Source organism: Pelophylax lessonae (genome assembly GCF_965119305.1).
Source record: "Pelophylax lessonae genome assembly, chromosome: 9".
Classification (NCBI taxonomy): Eukaryota; Metazoa; Chordata; class Amphibia; order Anura; family Ranidae; genus Pelophylax; species Pelophylax lessonae.
Window position 1 is genome coordinate 230205070 of NC_138776.1, and position 16141 is coordinate 230221210.

The window sequence follows — 16141 nt, forward strand, 5'->3', positions numbered from 1 at the left end:
TTACTTCTTCTCTCATCACTACCAGGAGATCAGAGAGAGGAAATCTGTTCTCCCCTCCCCCTCCTGAACACTCCCCGGGATCACCGATTTCTCAGCTCGGGTGTATAAATCCTACAACTCACTGCTAATAAATCTCACACTCACTCCTCATTCTTCTGCTTCCTCTCCCCGATCTATCACAGGAATCTCTCCTCTGATGTTCTCCAACTTTCTACAATCTTCCCTTTCACACACAGGGGGAGGGGACACAGCTGCACATTCCTAAACTTCTCACCAGCAGAGCTTACACTCTTTATTATGCTCTTCTCATTCATTATCTACACAACACAATTATTGGCACCCTGGAGAGAATTGGACATTTCTCATTCCAATCGATCGTTCTCAGCCGATCAGCACACAGCGATATGTACAGTGAGTGTGCACAGCACCATTCCCTATCTGTCTTTGCAAACTTCGCGGCGATGAGATTTCGGCGGGCAAATTCAAATTTCCCCGATCGGCCTGTGTCAGCCAATAAGAACGTTTATAGCATCACACGGTGAACTTTGTAAAAGTGGAGCCGAGAGATGGAATTTCTATCCGAACGGAACATCGGCGCTGCTAAACCGATTTCTATTTTTTAGGGGAAATGTATCCCCTCCCCCTCTCGGAGATCTCACACATAGTGTGCGGGAATTGTCACCGATCCGCACAACAGATGTGTCTGGTGGGGTTCCTAAAGATCCTTTATATCAGGAGGGATCTCCGATCTCTTCCAGTGATTTCTCCTATAAAATGTAGATTATGAGATGATCTGCAAGGGATAAATGTACAATGTGTGATGGGGAACATCTGAGCTCCTCTATACTATGCAAAGTCTATCCTGCCCCTGTTAGGAGGAGATGGAGGTAGGTAGGTGTGGCTCTGATAGGAGGTGGGTAGGTGTGTGTAGCTCTGTCAGGATTAGATGGGTGTAGGTAGGTGTGGCTCTGATAGGATGAGATGGGTGTGTGTAGGTAGGTGTAGCTCTGTTGGGAGGAGGAGGTGGGTGTAGGTAGGTGTGGCTATTTTAGGAGGAGGTGTGTGTAGCTCTGTCAGGATTAGATGGGTGTAGGTAGGTGTGGCTCTGTTAGGAGGAGGTGAGTGTAGGTAGATAGGTGTACTTCTGTTAGGAGGGGGTGGGTGTAGGTAGGTATGTGTAGCTCTGTTAGGAGGAGGTGAGTGTAGGTAGGTAGGTGTAGCTCTGTTAGGAGGAGGTGGGTGTAGGTAGGTGTAGCTGTTAGGAGGTGGGGTGTAGGTAGGTATGTGTAGCTCTGTTAGGAGGAGGTGGGTGGCTCTGAGAAGAGCCTTTGGGGGGTGTAGATGAAGAAGATCTCCGGCTGCTTGGATTTATTTCTTCTTCGGAGCGGCCTTCTTGGGCTTGGCTGCTGCCTTGGGTTTGGCCGCCTTCTTAGCCGGACTCTTGGCGGCTTTTTTCGGTTTGGCTGCAGCTTTGGGCTTCTTGGGGCTCTTTGTCACCTTCTTGGCAGCTGCAGCCTTTGCCGGTTTCTTGGGGCTCTTGGTCGCTTTGCTGGCCGCCTTCTTCTTAGGGGACTTCGCCGGCTTCTTGGGTGATTTGGCCGCCGTTTTCTTGGGGGACTTGGCCGGCTTCTTAGCAGCAGCCAATGGCTTCTTGGCGGTTTTCTTGGCCTTGTCGCCCTCTTGCTGCTTCTTGTTGATCTTGAAGGATCCGGAGGCTCCATGTCCTTTCACCTGGACGAGGTTCCCCTTGGTCACCAGCGCCCTGACGGCGACCTTGAGGCGGTTGTTGTTCTTCTCCACATCGTATCCTCCGGCGGCCAGGAGCTTCTTGAGGGCGGCCAGGGAGACCCCGCTGCGCTCCTTGGAAGCGGCCACGGCTGTGACGATGAGATCGGACACGCTGGGACCGGACGGCTTCTTGCTGCCTTTCTTGGCTCCTCCGGCTGCCGCCTTCTTAGCCGGCTTCTTCTTGGCGGCGGGCTCCGCTGGAGGAGCGGCGGCTGGGGCGCTCTCAGTCTCGGTCATTATTCTCAGCGAGTTTCTAAATTAGATAATAGAAATATAATGCTCGAATGGCGCTCTGTCTTATATACAGACGTTCTGCGCCGCTATTGGCTGATATAGAACTTGCCTTCTGCACTGCTATTGGTTACACTTTAGACACGCCCACTGACTGTCATTCCACTGTTGGAGAATCTTCTCTCTCTTCTTGTGTTTCCCTGCAGAGAGAAAAACGATTTTAATATGAAATGGAAGGATGGCCGATCTTTATCGGGGACCCGATCTGCTCACTGGACTGTCACTTATCGATCTCTCACTTACCGCTCTCATGATCTGCTCAGGAGGCTTAACACAGAGGCTGCAAACACCTCCAACCTCCTGAGTGTGTGTCCCATTCCTCCTCCTACCTGCTTTTCTACACACATTCCCATCAGAAAACAATCTTCTCACATCTCCAACTACAATCATCTTCACATAACATGAGTGAAGAGAGAAGATCAGGAAACATTTCCCTCCAATACACAAATCTGCTCGTCTATAGCTGAGTAGAAGGAGCCTGGAACAAAAACATCAGCCGGGGACATCAGATCCTTGTGTGATGTGATGGGAGAGATTGTTAGAGATACAAAGGTGTCAGATGATGGGAACATGTCATATTTAATATACTTTGTATCACATTCTGCTCATCATCACACATATATTGTCATCTGAATATTCTGAGTAATTTTATTGCCACATATTACTACACAGCTATATAGACTACTCAGGTAGAATGTTTCCTTGTATCTAGAATCAGAGGTAAAATCTACACATTCCTTCACACGGGGCAAAAAGAGGATGTCAGTAAGGCAGAGGTTGGTGTCAATCATCTTTTTATTATTATTATATTTTTTCCATTTTTTTTTTTTTAAATATATAAGATAAGGGAGGGTTATAATAAACCCCATGTAAAATGTATTTTTACCATCTTTGGTCCGATAACCAATCAGAGAGTGAGAAGAAATCCCTCCAAAGTGAGGGGATCCCTGATTCACACCAGAACTAGTGTCCACAGTGAAAGAATTCCACTCTACTGGGTGGGGACTACATTTGGTATTTTCTTTTACTTTCAAAGCTCAATGAAAATTGTAACAGGACAGATAGAGAATCTCCCCAATGGGGACACAAACAGCAATAAAAACCTGTCAGGGGGTTCTATCCCTCTCCACTATGTGTCTTTATCTTTAGTGATCTATTTTTTTTTTTTTTATATTATTATTATTTCTTGAATTCTGTATTTGATTTTCTTAAAGATCTAAAGAAAACAACAAAGGAAATGAGAAGATGCATTCTCAAAGTATTGCATGTATACAAAGTGGATTGCTCAGATAGCAAACACATATACAATACAAAAAGTAGAGGTATGTAAGCCACTGGTCTGTATATATGATGGCTATTAGGCAAAACAAATTGAAGGGTAACAATGCAGAACCTATATTAATTTTTATTTTGAGTTCAAATAATAATTGGAACCCGCAGGCAATCACACATGTAGATCTATTATGCAGTATTGGTAGGTGCATAGTGCTGATTTCTCAACCTTTTCAACACAGAGGAACCATTGAAATAAATTTCTGGTGTCGGGGAACCCCTGCTAAAAATTAAAAATCTACAACTTATGTGACACATTAGTGTGACAGTCAGTGGGAAGAATTCTCCTTATTCTTGTCATCGTTGGGAAGAATTACCCCCTTACAGATAGCTAAAAGGAATAATGGTGTCATTGGGAACATATCGGAGAGGCAGAAATTGCCCATTGCTTAAGGAACCCCTAGAAACCTCAGAAGGAACCCTAATTGGTCAGTCTAGATTTGTATTTCTGGGGTCTTTGAGACACAGATCCCAGTCTTTGTCGAATTTTTCTGTGGTAAGTATGGCTTTGGAGAAAAAATATTACATTTTAAGATGGTTGATTATTATTATGGTCACGTCTTGGAGGGACGGAGGCTGCAGACATTTTCATTATCTAGCTTTTGCCATTTGTGCAGCAATGAGAATGACTGGGCATTCCCCCCATATGTGGAAACGAGTTCCTGGGAGATCACACTTTCTCTAGCACAAATTAAAGGTGTTGGGCTAATAATAACAAGTCTGGTAGGGGTATAGTACCACTGCTGAAAGAGTGTTTGTAGGGGTTCCCAATGTGTGGTACAATGGGAGAGCAGTTCAGGTAACAATAATGCCTTGTACCATTGGCACGGTGGTGGGGCAGAGGGTACATGCGTAGACCGTTACAATTTTCGGTTCTGGATAGATTCCCCTAATGGTTGTGAGAAGAGATCATAGATGTATGAGATGCCTTAGAGTAGTTTATCGTCCAATTTATAGGAAATTTAACAGAAGGTAAAGGATCTTTTCCTGTGTAACCCAATGTGTTTTAGTAAGCAAAGATCTGATCCTGAATTAAACATTGAATGTTCTGGAAGAAAGGCCGTATTTGGCTTGGAAGTTTGCAAAAGTCATTACGTTTGATGAAGGTAAGAGATTTCATATAGTGTGGATACCGGCTTCTATCGTGAGCTGTAGCTGTAGATCTGGAAGTATAAGTGCATTGATTTTGATTGGCAAGTAGGGCAGGATAGTATGAGGTAATCCCTTCAACATCTGAGGGATCGCTGTCCAAACTCTCTGGGAGGCTGTTATTGTATCTAACGGGAAATGTTTAGGTGTTGGGGCTACAAGTAAAGCATCAAGGTATGATTTTAGATATTTGTTCAGTTTAGATTTTAGATATTTGGTCAGTCATAACATCTTTCACGTTTTACAAAAGAAATGATCTAACTTTACTGTTTTCTTATTTTTGAAAACAAATGTATTAAAAAAAAAAAAAAAAAAAAACACATGTTTGTAAGATTTTTGCGCTAATACGGTGTGCCATAAAGTTTTGCAACAATCTTCATTTTATATTCTAGGGTCTCTGCTTAAAAAAAAAAAAAAAAAAAAAAAAAGTTGCTTGGGGGTTCTAAGTAATTTTATAGCAAAAATACTGATTTTAACTTGTAAGCAAAAAATGTCAGAAATAGTAGTTAATACTATTTAGCTTTTTAAATCCCTAAATATTAAAATTAAATTATAAAATCTTTCAGAAACTGGGGAATAATTGGAAAACAATGGTCATGTGTAAATTCACCTATAAATGTGTAGATATTAGTAATTGTGTTAAACATGTCCACTGACGTAGGAACAATTTCCTACTTCTATCTTCTATAAAGGACTGTGTGCTGTCCGAGGTGATATTGTGATCAGATTTGTATGTAGCTGATACTTTGTACATATTTTGTGTCTTTTACCTATCAGGCAGCTTATGGCTTTATCTATGGACATCGATCTGCTGTTGATGATGGAAATAGATACAAATAGACAAAGATTTGGCTGGGCTGATTGAATAGATACAATGTTTCATTTCTCTTGCTTCTCCCCCCCATTGTGTTGTGGAATAAAAGCTACTCGGTCTTCTCAACGTGTGATTTGAGATAAAGTAACAATGTAAGGCGGGAGATTGTGGAGGATGTTTTATTGTAAGAATGTGTGAGTGCGGCATATACATGTTTAGGAGATCTGATTGTAGATTTCCTTATCTAAGATTGTGATCCGGGCGAGGGGACAATGTGCTATATATTTATTTATTTTATATTTATGTATATCGTATTCAATGTGAAGGAAGGATGTGATCTCCTTACGGGGACTGGCTGTCATTTCCATCCACCCTTTCATCTCCAGAAGATATTCAGCAGAATTAGAGATCATTGAATATTAAATACCAAACAAACATCCCCCATCTAAAAAGGAACACAGATCTCAGATCCCCCTTCACATTCCTTGGAAGGAAAATACATTTTATTAACGGAAGAAAACACCCAGAACTGTGATTGGTGCCATTTTCACATTCTATAATTCAAATTTCCCGCCGGAATTCTATGGAACGTTTCAATTATCTCAGATAGAATAAGCAGACACTAAAATCTGAATTATAATGCGGATCCGGATCACAGTCTTAGGTGTACAGATATACAATCAGATCTCCTAAACATGTATGTCCGACTCCTTAGATAGAAGTGGGTGGCTCTGAGAAGATCCGTTGGGTTTGGGAATAGAAAATAATTGATTCGGATTATTTGGTGTATTTGTGGCAGGAATCTTCGAGGATTTTACCGGTTTTGAGGAAATATTTGGAACCTGAAAAGCGACACAAGTGATGTGATTTGGAGGAAGATGAGCAGATCTATGAATAGAACTTCTACAATGTAGGGTTTAGCGGGATAATGCGGCTGAATCTTCCTATTGGCCAGTAGAATAACGGCGGGAGATTTAAAAGAAGCAACTCTGATCCATCATAGGCGTCGTCTATTAATAGCCAAGAGAGTAAATAATGTCCTGAACTATGAATTATAATGTGATGTGACATTGGAGGTCTATGTAGGAGGGATGGATTTGGTTGTAGGTGTCTAGCGGTGAGTAGACGATCAGCATAGATAGATTGGAAGTAAAAGAGATGAGAGCATGAAGTTCTGTGATCACATTTCCCCTCATTACTACTCATCTGTTTCACAAGTCTGAGTGTGATAAGAAGACAAAGTGTTTGCCTGTAAAGTGCATTTTATTAATACAATTTATCACAATAAAATATTACTTAATAAAGAAAATAAATTAAACCCAGTTATGTCCGGCTCTTGAGTGGGAAACTAATAATAATGATATTTAGTAGAGAAGTACTGTAGATCGATCAGACTGGGAGGGGAATGGATCGAACCTTCCTTTTATTCCCATCCTGATTGTAGATTTATTGCGGAGATCATCTCCACTTTCTGCCTCTATACATTCCCTATTCATCGCCTTGTACTGCACACACCTAACTGTTCTACCACGAATCACCACAAGGTGGCAGAGCTGAATAAACACTTATGCCGCACTCACACATTCTTACAATAAAACAAGCAAGAAAAACGAAACATTGTATCTATTCCATCAGCCCAGCCAAATCTTTGTCTATTTGTATCTATTTCCATCATCAACAGCAGATTGATGTCCATAGATAAAGCCATAAGCTGCCTTATGGGTAAATGACACAAAATATGTACAAAGTATCAGCTACATAAAAATCTGATCACAATATCACCTCGGACAGCACACAGTCCTTTATAGAAGTTGGAAGTAGAAAATGTTTCCTTTGTCATTGGACATGTGTAGCACCTTTACTAATATCTACACATTTTTTATATGTTTTTTTTTTTTTGGGAGATTAGTTAAAAACAATCTAAGAGCCCTGGGGCCATCATTAAAAAAAAAAAAAAAATCAAATATTTCTGAGCTTGATATATATATAATTTTTTTTTTTACAGAATTCTGAGTTTGAAAGTCGGAATTCTGAGTTATTAATACAATAGTCTCTATTAGGATGATTTGAGAACCAATGAAGAACGATGTAGTACCACCCACAGACCATCTTTCTGCAGACATACATATCTTCTGCTCTGTAAGATTTGTAAATCTATCCTAGTTACAGTATAGGGAAGCAGGGCAGTGCTGGGTTCTGTAGTTCCTTGTACAGGTGTCAAACAGGCGGCCCTCCAGCTGTTACAGAACTACAAGTCCCATGATGAGGATTTGCAAGGCTGACAGTTACAAGCATGACTCCCACAGGCAGAAGCATGATAGGACTTGTAGTTCTGCAACAGCTGCAGGGCCACCAGTTTGACACCCACAGCACTGTATTAAAAACTCCTAATTTTGCTGTCATCCTCCTGCTCTGCCATCTGCTCCATCATAAAGAGCCATGCTGAAAACATGTGTGTCTATGGTCATAACAGATCAATCATAACAGTTACTTGTCTGGACTAATACAGCTTTGTTACAGGCACTTAGCTCCATATATGGTCTGGACACTTTTGGTGTGATTTGAGGACTGCTGGCCTGGTGTGAATATGGCACGCTGATGTGATGTGGGCACCTCCAATCAGATATGGTCACTTCTGTTGTCATACAGGTACCTCTGCTGTGACATGGCCCATGTCACAGCAGAGGTACCTGTACGACAACAGAAGTGACCATATCTGATTGGAGGTGCCCACTAGAGATGGCCTTGCGGTTCGCCCGGCGGTCGGTTTGCGGCAAATTTTGCTTGTTCGCTACCCGCCAATTTTGCGAACACATGGCGTTGGTCGTAGCGGTCATATTAGTTTACATTGGGGACAATTTTGACCCATGACACAGCCGTCAGGTTGAACGGGACAGCCAATTGAAACATTTCAGCACATGTACATGCCTCCTATCCTATAAATAGACCAGAGCAGGCGGCCATTTTACATTCTGCTTTTTGTCAGTGTAGGGAGAGGTCTGCTGTATGCATCAGGGAGAAATTGCAAGGGAAAAATAGCTCTGTTAAGATCCACAAAAGTCATTTTCAGGGCTGGTATTTTGGTATAGGTCTACTACAGTCTCTTTTGAGTTTAGTGACAGGTATCCAGTCTGTGCTTTAGGGGCAGTTAGAGATTGACAGCAGTCACACAAATCACTCTGTTAATGTCCACAAAAGTCATTTAAAGGGCTGCAATTTTAAGCATTTTATAGTGGATTAGTAGTATTATTGTGCACTGTGCAGCATTGTGACAGGTGTGGTGACTGAGCGTTGCTGCATCAATACTACAAACAGTGACAAAAGCACTTTTAATGTATTATAACTGGTGTGATAGACCAATCCCCCCCCCCCCCCCCCATACCACATATTGAAGTGGGGTGTTATCTGAGTATACTTTTACAAGTGTATTTGTGTCCTGCAACAATATTGCCTCTTTTGCTGCATTCAATCTGATATACACAGTGCCAAACTCCCTGGCCAATTTTTTGAACAACTGGTGTGATAGACCAGTGGCCCTCAATACCACATATTGAAGTGGGGTGTTATTTAACAGTATACTTTTCTAAGAGTGTATTTTAGTCCTGCAAATATTTGGCCTCTGTTGCTGTGTAAACTGTGCTACACACAGTGACAACAGTTACTGGCCAATTATTTGTAGAACTGGTGTGATAAAACTGTGGCCCCCCAATACCACAGATTCAAGTGAGGTGTTATATACCTTTTTCCAGATATACTGCAATTCTCTAGAGACTTTTGTCACAGGGTAATTAAAAAACATGACAGGCAGAGAAAGAGGCAGACACTTATGCAGGGGTGGTAGGGGTAGGGCAGGAGCAGTAGGCCGGAGCCAAAGTGTGAAGTTTCAGAAGGCACATTATATTACGTCAAAGGATGCACCAGACTTGGTTGAGTGGCTCACTCAGCCTTCCTCTTCTGCACCCAACTCATCCTCTCTATCTGCACCCTCTTCACTCTCTGCTGTGTGCACCTCCAAAGACACCACCACAAACACCACCACCACCACCACATAGCCTCCGCTTGAGTCTCTGGAATTATTTTCCGATCCATCACAAGACATTTGTGATGTGCCGCCATTGTTGGCATTGGATCAGTAAGAGAAGGTAGCTACAGCCGTCACTCAGCAGTCTGACAACAGTACCCAGATCAACCCAAGGAGGTTGGTCCCCGCTGTTGCTGCCTACTCCGAGATCTTGATTGTTAGTGGTGGGGAAGGTGACGTGGATGATGATGTGTCTATAGACATCACGTTGGGTGGCCACAAGAGAGGAAGAGGCAGTGAGTTCAGAGGGAGAGACGGACCGGTATATAGGGAGGAGAGGAAGGCAGAACTTGCATTGCACAAGAGGTACAAAGCAGACTGCACATGTATCAGGAGGGAGCCATCAACCATGTACAGTCTCATCTGGCGCTCCCAGGACGCCGGCACATGGCTCCGCAGTGTGGGCTTTTTTTAATGTGTCCGTTGCTGATAACAGTGTTGCCATCTGCAGCCTTTGCAGTCAACGCATAAGTCGCGGTAAGCCCAACACTCACCTAAGGACGACCGCCTTAAGAAGGCACCTGAACTCCCATCACCGAGCCCAGTGGGAGCAATACCGTCAGAACCCACAAAGCCACACTCCAGGCTCTCACCATTCAGCCTCTTCTCCTTCGTCCTCCACTCCACCTTCCATGATGCCGTCGTCACTTTGTTCTGGAAAAAGGCAGGCTTCTGTGGCCCAAATGTTGGAGCATAAAAAAATGATGGATAATCCTCTTGCCCAACATTTGACTGCTGGCTTGTCAGGACTGATAGCCCGCCAACTACTGCCATATCAACTGGTGGACTCTGAGACCTTTCACAAATTTGTGGCCATTGGAACACCGCAATGGAAGGTCCCAGGCAGGAAATATTTCTTGCAGAAGGGCATTCCAGAGCTGTATGGCCATGTTCAGCGGCAAGTGAATATATCTCTGGCACAAAGTGTTGGTGCCAAGATACATCTGACCACAGACACATGGTCTAGCAAACACGGGCAGGGAAGGTATGTCACTTTTACTGCCCACTGGGTAAACCTTCTGACGGCCGTCAAGCATGTAACCTGTGTAGATTTGGTTGTACAGCTACGGTTTGCATGCAGGCCTGCCTCTTCTTCTCCTCCTCCTCCATCCTCCCTCTCCTCCTTTTCCGCTGCTACCGTCTCTTCCGCTGTGCCACCCAAGATCCCCAGAACCTATTCCACATGCCAGGTGAGACGTTGCCATGCTGTGCTGCGTCTGTTGTGCCTGGAAGCCAAGAGCCACACTGGTCCTGCACTCCTTTCAGCTGTGCGTTCACAGGCAGATCAGTGGCTGACACCACCGAACTTGACAGTTGGTAAAGTTGTGTGCGACAATGGTGCCAATCTGCTGAGCGCGCCGAAACAGGGCAAAATAACACATGTGCCATGCATGGCACATGTCCTGAACTTGGTGGTGCAGCGATTTGTTGCCAAATACCCTGGGGTCCAGGACGTCTTGCAGCAGGCCAGGAAAATATAGGGCCATTTCAGAAGATCTTACACAGCCATGGCTGGCCTTGCTGACATTCAGCGGCGACACAACCTGCCCCTCAGGCGTCTTATTTGTGACTGCCCGACACGATGGAACTCAACGTTGCATATGCTTGATAGGCTGCTCCAGCAGAAACGTGCAGTTAACCACTTACCGCATACTAACATTACCCGTACGTCGGGTAACTTTGCAGGGTTATACCGGAATGGTGCCTCTTGCTAGAGGCATCATCCCGGTACCGTGGTTTGAAGCTGAGCTGACGGTCGGCTTTCCGTCGGTAATGACCGATGCGGCTCGGGAGCCGCTCGATCGTTACCCGGGTGAGCGGGAGGGGACGCCCCCTCCCTCCCGCCGCCTTCCGTGGCTTTGATCGGGGCTCCCGTCCCACCAGGAGCCCCGAGCACCCAGCCGGCACATCCGCAGGCTGGATGGAGTCCTGATGAATGCCGGAAACGGCATTGATCGGGTCTCCGATGACGTAACCCGGAGGCGGCGTCCGTGACGTCACTTCCGGTTTACTGTGCTGCAAAAGGCGGCAAATTTGAAAAACGTCTGTATGCAAAAACGCAGTTTTCGACGTTTTGCATACATGCAAGTGTAGTGGAGGGGTCTAGGGTCTTTTAGACCCTTGATGCCTCCATATAACGCTCTTGCGTTTTTTGTTAGTGAATGGATTTGCAGCTGCAGAATTATTACACTCAGTAGTCATGTAGAGATGTGTTGAACAAACATATCCAACTCTCAGGACTCATCACCGTGCACAGCCTGTTTTATGCAAATATACACACACTCAATATGATGTTCCTGGAGCGATAGGATGTATATGACAGTATAGAGGTGAGAGACAGGCGTTAGAAATGGTGAGCACTCAGTAGTAATATTCAGGAGAGTGGTAGGTGATGATAGGTAGTATGCAGATAGGTTTAGCAATCATGTATAGTAACAGGTGGTAGGGGACAGCAGATGAAGTATAGAAGAGAGAGTAACCTAGTGCAATGATGTAGATGATGGTAGGCTCAAGAGCTAGCAATCTATGAAGTTATGCAGATGATAGGAATAGTGCTTTCATAGTAACAGTCCTTAGTATGCAGAGGTAGATAGTGTAAGTTAGTTAGGAAGAAATCCCCTGTGGATCTCACACGTACCAACACAAACTATCCCGCAATTTAATTGATCCCCAAAGGTTTTTATTGAATAGCGGAATAGGAAATATGATCAAAAAAAGTGTATGTATCTCACACGTACAGAAGCACACTAGGCCCCAATTACTATTGTTTGTACCCCTAAAAGGCTGAATGAGGAGTAGGAGGAGTATGGAACAGGCAGCACCCTCAAATCTTCAGAAGTATGAGATGAACCCCAAAAACCCCAAATATCATTCAGCTCTGCTTCAGGCCACAATTTAATTTTTTTTAACCCAAGGCTGTATATTGAATAGTGGAATAGAAAAAAGTGTATGATTTTTGAAACCACTCAATAATAGCACATGTGAACTGAACACAGCAGTGTATGATCAGTCAGCACAGCACAACTGAAGGAAAAATGCTGCACACAGTGACTGATAGAAAAATACTTTTCCCCCTCCTCCTCAGTGGGCAAAAAATATTGTGTTCACTGCACCCCAAAAAGATTGTGTTCACTGCACCCCAAAAAGATTGTGTTCACTGCACCCCAAAAAGATTGTGTTCACTGCAGCCCACACACAGCAAAATGGATGTGGACCACTGACACCTGCCTATCTCCTATCCCACCCCACACAGCAATATTGATTGTAGTTTGTAGAACACACTGACCCTAAAATTCAGCAGACTCTCTCCCTAAAAGGATTGATAAGATGATGATCGTAGATCGGGTGACTGCAAACCCCACCCCACACAGCAATATTGATTGTAGTTTGTAGAACACACTGACCCTAAAAATCAGCAGACTCTCTCCCTAAAAGGATTGATAAGATGATGATCGTAGATCGGGTGACTGCAAACCCCACCCCACACAGCAATATCGATTGTAGTTTGTAGAACACACTGACCCTAAAAATCAGCAGACTCTCTCCCTAAAAGGATTGATAAGATGATGATCGTAGATCGGGTGACTGAAAACCCCACCCCACACAGCAATATCGATTGTAGTTTGTAGAACACACTGACCCTAAAAATCAGAAGACTCTCTCCCTAAAAGGATTGATAAGATGATGATCGTAGATCGGGTGACTGAAAACCCCACCCCACACAGCAATATCGATTGTAGTTTGTAGAACACACTGACCCTAAAAATCAGCAGCAGCCTCGCCCTAAAATGCCTACAACTCGCCCTGCCTAACACACTGCGACCTGTTCCTCAATTCTATCCAGACACACACTGACCCTAAAAATCAGCAGCAGCCTCACCCTAAAATGCCTACAACTCGCCCTGCCTAACACACTCCGACCTGTCCCTCAATTCTATGCGGACACAAATGAGTTTTGCCTGCCTGTCTGTCCCTAATCAGCAGCCAGCACTTATGTGTGCTCTGTCCCTGAACTAGTACACAGCAGAATGACGCCGCAGCGGCGCTGCCTCGAACTCATAAAGACTTGGTCACATGCTTCAGACGGCCAATCACAGCTACTAATACATTTGTAGGCATGGCTGGGATGGCTTAGGCACACCAGTTAAATGCTTGTTGATTGGTTGTTGAAAGCCCACCATGAAAAGCGTGCCAATGCATGCAAAACCCGGAAATAAAATGACCGAACACGGATTTTTACCCGAACATACAGTAAAGATTTCGGGTCCGTGTTCGGGTAACAAAAATCCAATTATTCGGTACGAACACGAAAAATACAGTCCGTGTTCGCTCAACCCTACATATGAGCTAATTTTTGGGGCCTATTCAGGTCAACACTTACTTCTGTATACTGTGACTGCCTACTGTACCTCCTGCCAGCAAATACTACGTTATTTGCTGTCAGTTCAACCCATGTGAGCTAATTTTTGGGGCCTATACAGGCCGACACTTCTGTATCCTGTGAAAGCCTAATGTACCTCTAGCCATCAAATACTAAGTTCTTTGCTGTCAGTTCAACCCATGTGAGCTAATTTTTGCAGCCTATACAGGTCGACACTTCTGTATACTGTGTGAATGCCTAATGTACCTCTAGCCATCAAATACTATGTTCTTTGCTGTCAGTTCAACCCATGTGAGCTAATTTTTGCAGCCTATACAGGCCGACACTTCTGTATACTGTCTGAATGCCTAATGTACCTCTAGCCATCAAATACTGGAAGCAGGCTACTACACCGCTTCCAGTTTATTGTGAATGGGGGCCTACATGCTCCATTGTTTTAAGAGGGATCCCCGTATAAAAGGCATAAAGGCAAAGGACCAGTACTGGGTGGCAACATACTTAGACCCCCGGTACAAACACAAAATGGTGGAAATGTTACCACAATCACAGAGGGCGGTCAGAATGCAGCACTTCCAGGCCTTGCTGAGGGAAATGCTGCATTCTGCTTTTCCGTGCGCTCGCAGAGGAATTTCCAGTTACAGAGAGACAGTTGCGGGTAGCAATCCAACAGCGTCTGCAAGAAGAGGGCGGTTTGAAGATGTCTTGGTCACTTCAGATATGAGATCCTTCTTTCAGCCGAACCATTGACAGCTGTACTCCGGATCCAGCATGAGGGAACGCCTAGACCGATAGGTGTCCGACTACATCGGGTTAACGGCCGATATGGACGCTCTGAGGAGTGATAATCCCCCGGACTACTGGGTGGGCCGGCTTGACCTCTGGCCAGAGCTTGCACAATTTGCAATGGAAATTTTGGCTTGCCCCCGTCCAGTGTCCTGTCTGAAAGGACGTTCAGCGCAGCAGGGGGGATTGTGACCGATAAGCGCACGGATCTCTGAGGAATTCAACACGTGACCAGTAGACCATGTTTCATCGAAATTCCTCATGCCAGGCCACAAATATCCGCCAGACCGCCATCCACCCACAGCAATTCCTGGTCCTTGGCTTCGCTACAAACTTTGCTACACCCATGTGGGCTTTTTTTTGCAGCCTTTACAGGCTGACACTTACTTCAATATACTGTGAATGACTACTCTATCTCCAGCCAGCGAATACTATGTTCTTTGCTGTCAGTTCAACCCCTGTGAGCTAATTTTTGGAGCCTATACAGGCCGGCACTTACTTCTGTATACTGTGAATGCCTACTGTACCTCTAGTCATCAAATACTAAGTTCTTTGCTGTCAGTTAAACCCATGTGGGCTAATTTTTGGGGCCAATACTGGCCGACACTTACTTCTGTATCCTGTGAATGCCTAATGTACCTTCAGCCACAGAATACTACTATCGTAGCTGTCAGGTAAATGCATGTGGGCTAATTTTTGGGGCCTGGAATGGCCGACACTTTCTTCTTTCTCCTGTGAATGCCTAATTTTTCAGACTGGAAATGAAAAACAATGGGTCTGTAAAGGTTCTGCCAAATTGTGGAATGGATGCGGACCCATTTTTTTTTTTTTTTTGTTATAACCAAATTTTTATTGAATTTTTGCAAAAAGGTTAGATACAATTAGCATTAGCATTAGCATAATAAAGAATAGAACAATTATCACATTGGTCACAGCTATAAAACAAGAAACATGAACATAACAACAGGTCGAGTCAAGGCAATTCAGATGAACCTTGCCGGTGACATATGAGTGTGTTGAGCTTCCACCCTATGAGGGCCAAACATTAAGGTACACCGGGCTCTGACTACCCCACATGGGAACCAACTGTAGTCAGGGTACAACATGGGGAGTATTATAGGTTGGGGTCATCAATGATTAACTAGTGGTAGGTCAATACGCGGGGGAGCAACGAGAGAAGGAAACATGTACCGGCAGGGTTCCACAAAAGGAAAAAAAAACAAGAGGAAAAGAGGAAGATGTTCTGATTAGTAGGTGGACCTCTGATGCAAAAAAGTGTGGGAGTGTCCCCAGTCCGTGGGGGTGCATTGAATTCCCCAAGCAGAATAAATTTGGGATGATGTAGGTTATCTGGGGGGCGTATTACAGGAGACAGTTACATTGAGACTGGTGGAAGTTCATAGGTTAGCACTCCTATGATCAGATAGCCAGGGTGCCCAGTGTTCGTAGAAAGAGGTGGTGGTCATGTTGGCTTTAGCGAAGGCAAATTCAATTCGAGGATGATTGTTTAGCAATATAATGG

At 44.3% G+C, this 16141-nt stretch overlaps 2 protein-coding genes across 2 annotated transcripts in view; one reads left to right on the forward strand and one right to left on the reverse strand.

Annotated features, from left to right (window-relative positions):
- The window catches only part of LOC309564676 (histone H4), a gene marked incomplete at its 3' end in the record, with an annotated part of 235574 nt that overhangs the window by 2711 nt on the left and 216722 nt on the right, over positions 1–16141 (forward strand). The gene's annotated exons all lie outside the window — the stretch shown is intronic.
- Positions 1369–2025, reverse strand: LOC309564654 (uncharacterized protein; the record flags this gene model as incomplete). Its single annotated transcript, XM_082269319.1, has 1 exon — positions 1369–2025. One exon carries the CDS (start codon positions 2023–2025, stop codon positions 1369–1371), a length of 657 nt encoding a protein of 218 aa, XP_082125445.1.